Source organism: Papaver somniferum, chromosome 11 (genome assembly GCF_003573695.1).
Source record: "Papaver somniferum cultivar HN1 chromosome 11, ASM357369v1, whole genome shotgun sequence".
In the NCBI taxonomy this organism is placed as follows: Eukaryota; Viridiplantae; Streptophyta; class Magnoliopsida; order Ranunculales; family Papaveraceae; genus Papaver; species Papaver somniferum.
Genome location: NC_039368.1, coordinates 47,186,472 through 47,191,180, shown reverse-complemented (window position 1 = coordinate 47,191,180; position 4,709 = coordinate 47,186,472). Strand labels below are relative to the sequence as shown.

Here is a 4,709-nt window from a genome sequence, read left to right as displayed (position 1 = left end):
TGAATTTTGGACGAACGGTTTAAAAGATAAACCGTTTTTAAATTATTTAAAATTGCTGACGTCATTATGAGTCACCGTGGACTAAATTGTAAATTAATAAGGGTTGTTTGTGTATTTTCCCATATTTTGGACTAATTTATACCTACTTGACTCGGGCTGGATTAAACCGTACTTTTGTATTGATTTTTGGACTAAAGCGTATTTTTCCCCATTACTGGTGCATAGGAACCGGCCTTATTGCTTCGATATAAAAGGAACCGGCCTTGGTGATCAGAATAATACACACAAGCTCTGTCTAGCAGGAAAACTCAACTGTCTTCTTCATACCGACGGTGAGTGATGACATGAAATCTCCATCCAATACCGAACTCTCGCCGCCGCGGTTGAAGGCAGCGGAGGAAATCGGAAGTGATCATTTTCCTATACCAATCTTAGATGCAGAGAGATCAAATCTCATTAAAAGAATCTCTGAAGAAGGTGGATATGCGTATGTTAGCATGGAAGCTTTAGCAGCTGGAGGAGATTTTAGGGCAGCCGAAGCGACGCGTGAGATGGCGTGGGAACAGCTTCATTCTGGTCCATGGCACTCAGTATTACCAGTTTGGAGAGATGCTTATTCCATGGCTTGTCTTCATGTAGCAATTTACCATTACAGAAATAGAGATTTCAGGGAAGCTCTTAGGGTTTTGGATATGGGTTTGATCATGGGTGGACTACTTCTTCGCCAGGATTTAAATTCTGCTGTTGAGAGGGTTTCTGTCAAGTGTTCTGGTATTGATCAAGGCGTGATGACTGATGGAGGTTTTGGTTCGGAGAGGAATTCCAATGAGGAGGAGGTGAGGTTTGTTCTTCTCTATGTCTATCTATCTTCCCACCAGTGTTAGAAGGAAATTTGATGTAGGTTTATCACAAATTATTTGAAGTTGCAGACAAATGTCAGTGGTTGTTTTACCATTCAAATTTCTTTGTTTCTTATTGTTATTGTAGGTCTCAAGTGTTGCCTAATAAGTCACTATCTTGCAAGATGGTTGAGAAGAGATCTTCTTTATCTCTAGAGGGATTCCTGTGTGATTATTTCTTATCAGGTTCTCCAGTTATAATCAGTAACTCCATGTCTCATTGGCCTGCCAGTAATAAATGGAAAGATATGGATTATCTCAAAAGGGTTGCAGGCGGTCGTACAGTTCCAGTTGAGGTACTAGCATAAACTTTTCAATTTTTGTCCCTTTAAATTCAGTTGGAATATTGGGGATTCACTAATATTCAACAACGAAAGGGGTATCATAGAGTTGAGACTGTTACACTTGAAATAACATAACAAGCACACTTTACATTCCATGTCGATACTTGCAGATACTTCAATGGGGACTTGAGCATAAAATGGTTACTTGTTTTGCATGTATCATGTATACGTACTCGCTCATAATTGTGTTCAAAAGAATTACTATGTAGTGATAAGCTAATGCTTTCCGTGTATCCAACAATTTTTAAATCTTAAATCTTATAGAACAGATGGTAACTAATGAATAAATACATAGTTACTACGGTCAAATGTATTATCCCCTTCTAGCTCGCTGTGCCGACTCCTCATAGCAGTGTTCCACACTGCACACTTATCCATGCCTTTGTCACATTAGTTTATAACTGTAGCTTCTGTAACAGGTGTATCTCATATGTTTTACAAGAAAAAGAGGGACCCCTTATTTTTACTGTGAATAGGCAGAGTTTGCAGCTGCTCTCAAGATTTCAGGGGGTGAATTTTTGTGGTTAGCTAATAGGCAGGGTTTGTAGTCATCTATTTGAGCATATATATATATATATATTTTTTTGTCTGGATAATGTAGAGGCCATCATAAGCATCCTGATACTCTGAATGGCATCAATCTAAGCTTGGCCATCTACTGGATGAGTAGTTCTAGGACAATAGAAAAACTGAAGAGTGAATTTTTTATATCAATGGGTTGGCCTAGCTCACCATGCTATTTGAGATTTCTATCATGTTTCTGCCCTTTCTATTGTATCCAATATCTTATTGCGTAGTCTGTTTTCATGGTAAAAATCCAATACTTGCTTTCTGAACAATGAAATGATGCTTAGTTTGAACGAATTATAACTTTTCATCTTCCGCAGGTGGGAAAGAACTATTTGTGTCCTGAATGGAAGCAAGAGTTGATCACATTTTCTCAGTTTTTAGATAGGATCCAGTCCAATCAATGTAATAACTCGGGTACTACATATCTTGCTCAACATCCATTGTTTGATCAGGTATAGTATTCATTTTGTGGTTATCTTATATCTGGCATAATAAGTTATGCGCCATTAGAGATGTTTATCTTAGACGTGTTTCACAGATACAAGAATTGCGGGAGGATATTGTTGTTCCTGACTACTGCTTTTCTGGTGGTGGGGAGCTCAGATCTCTTAATGCTTGGTTTGGTCCAGCGGGGACAGTCACACCATTACACCATGATCCGCACCATAACATTCTTGCTCAGGTATAGCAAACCCAATATGATGCTAATAGCTGTAGCACTGATTATAGTAGTTTTGATCTTCCTGGAAACTTATCATTTTGGTTCATTATTTGTCTTTGTTTACCGACTTGGTATCCGCCTTGCTTCCATGCTTCAGTGTTTCATTTTCTTCTTGGGCGTGTTGGGGTTTTTCTAAGTTTTCTTGCATAACGCGTTCCTTTCTGTTATTTTAGGTTGTTGGCAAGAAGTATATAAGGCTTTATTCTGCTTCAGTAACAGATGATTTGTACCCCCACTCTGAATCCATGCTACACAATTCAAGTCAGGTACAGTAGATGTTGAATGTTTCATTGTAAAAGTGCTAATTTGCTTTAAGTCTTGTGACCAGCTTATGTCACCATATAATGTCTAGAAACCTTGATGTGTTAAGATGAGACAGATGCTTAGGTCAACTTGTAGTGCAATGGCTTAGAATTAAACTTAGGCCACCTTTTGGTTGCAATATGATACTAAAATATTTCAGAACTTTGGATGCAATCAAAATATCTTGGTTTTGTTCTTGATATTTCCTACTGTGGAGATCATGTTCTCAATACAAAGATACAAAAACTAATCTCCCAGAGACTTTTCTTTGCAGATTGATCTGGACAATTTCAACGAAAAAGAGTTCCCTAAGGCGCAAGATCTGGATTTTGTAGACTGCATTCTAGAGGAAGGAGAAATGCTTTATATACCCCCAAAATGGTGGCACTACGTGAAATCACTTACGCCAAGTTTCTCTGTTAGCTTTTGGTGGAGTGCACTGGATAACGACTAACATTTTTAATGGCACACAACAGTTCGCTTTTACTTGCACCTTTTTTTGTTTGGCTGTTCTTTTTTTGTTGAGGTAGCCTACTATATTGCATCACAGTATACTACATACTATGTGCTTATTATGTTAAAAGCATTTTGGACCCTTTTAGGGTCTAGAATTGGTTCTCTAATCGATTTGCTTAAACTTCCCTTGTCAGCATATCATCATCAAAACTTTTTTTGTTTTTTTGAAAGTTAGGTGCATTTCCAACCAACTTTGGGAGTTAATACTTGGTAACCCTTACATTGGTGAGAGTCGAGCCATCTAATGACGGGAGGTCAACTGTCACCCTAACATTTGATTTATCTATTTCTAAAGCATTGACAATACAAAAAGATGGGTTGTTCCTCCAAGTGAGGATATCCCTAAAAGTTTTGGCATCCTTTGCCAAAATATCTGTCACATTGTTTGCAGTTCTAAGAACAAAGTGAAATCCCAAAAAATTATAACATAGATTAAAGGTTCTTTTTACTTCGTCTAAAATGGATTGATTCTGCCATTCCAATTGAGAAGTTTTCCCGTTCAAGTAATCAAAAAGGTTCTTGCAGTCGCCTTCTAATGTGAAATTTGTCAGTCCTTCTTCCACTGTCCATTGTGCTCCTTGAAGTAATCCTAAGGCTTCCGCTTCTTCAAGGGTAGTTGCTGAGCTAGGTCATGCCTTTCCACTTGCAAACTCTCCTGCACCATTCCTAAAGATTAAAGAAAAACCTGCAGGAGAATTCAAGGAAACCCAAGCTGCATCTATATTTAGTTTAGACTGAGATGTCTTAGGAGGATTCCATTTATGTGGGTTAGATGCATCCAAAGGTAAATTTCCAGTTGGGATATTGTCCTTATACCAGAAGTCCATAAATCTTTGTATTTCTAAACTGATTTGTGAACTAGATTGTTGTTTTTTGTTCAAAGGATCTATTACACCTTTCCTTCCAAATGAACCAAGCCTTTGTCAACATGATTTCAATAGGGAAAATAATGTTTTTATTCCTCATCCCTTCCTACAGTAAGTCTAGAAAAGATGTTGAACTATTAAAGTTCAAAGTAACAGGAGATGGCTCTTGATCTCATACTGACTTTTCATATGGACAAGAAATTAATAGATGTTCTACAGACTCAGCAACATTACATCCAAAAGAACAGTTGGGTTGAATATCATCTATAAATGCAGAAAATTTCAAATTTGTTGACAATGCTCCTTGTAAACACTTCCAAGCAAAGATTTTGATACTCTGAGATACATTAAGGTTCCATAAGTTATTCCAAAAGGAGTCTGGTTGCCCTAAGTTGTAGTGGTTTACTGTTCTTTCAGTTAACTTCTTATACATGGATTTCACCGAGAAGATCCCAGATTTAGTGAGGAGCCATCTGAGAGTGTCAGGTTT

At 37.7% G+C, this 4,709-nt stretch overlaps 1 protein-coding gene across 1 annotated transcript; it reads left to right on the top strand.

Annotated features, from left to right (window-relative positions):
- The first annotated feature begins 293 nt into the window (after positions 1 to 293).
- Positions 294 to 3,489, top strand: LOC113320488 (lysine-specific demethylase JMJ30-like). The gene is made up of 6 exons (XM_026568393.1): positions 294 to 841; positions 988 to 1,195; positions 2,131 to 2,265; positions 2,352 to 2,495; positions 2,708 to 2,800; positions 3,112 to 3,489. The coding sequence occupies exons 1-6, from the start codon at positions 345 to 347 to the stop codon at positions 3,289 to 3,291; spliced, it is 1,257 nt and encodes a 418-aa protein (XP_026424178.1). The 5' UTR covers positions 294 to 344; the 3' UTR covers positions 3,292 to 3,489.
- The last annotated feature ends 1,220 nt before the right edge of the window (positions 3,490 to 4,709 follow it).

Coding starts and splice junctions, on each gene's coding strand:
- LOC113320488 (XM_026568393.1), top strand. CDS start 345: ATGAAATCTCCATCCAATACCGAACTCTCGCCGCCGCGGTTGAAGGCA. Junction 1,196..2,130: donor GTCGTACAGTTCCAGTTGAG/GTACTAGCATAA, acceptor CATCTTCCGCAG/GTGGGAAAGAACTATTTGTG. Junction 2,266..2,351: donor AACATCCATTGTTTGATCAG/GTATAGTATTCA, acceptor CGTGTTTCACAG/ATACAAGAATTGCGGGAGGA.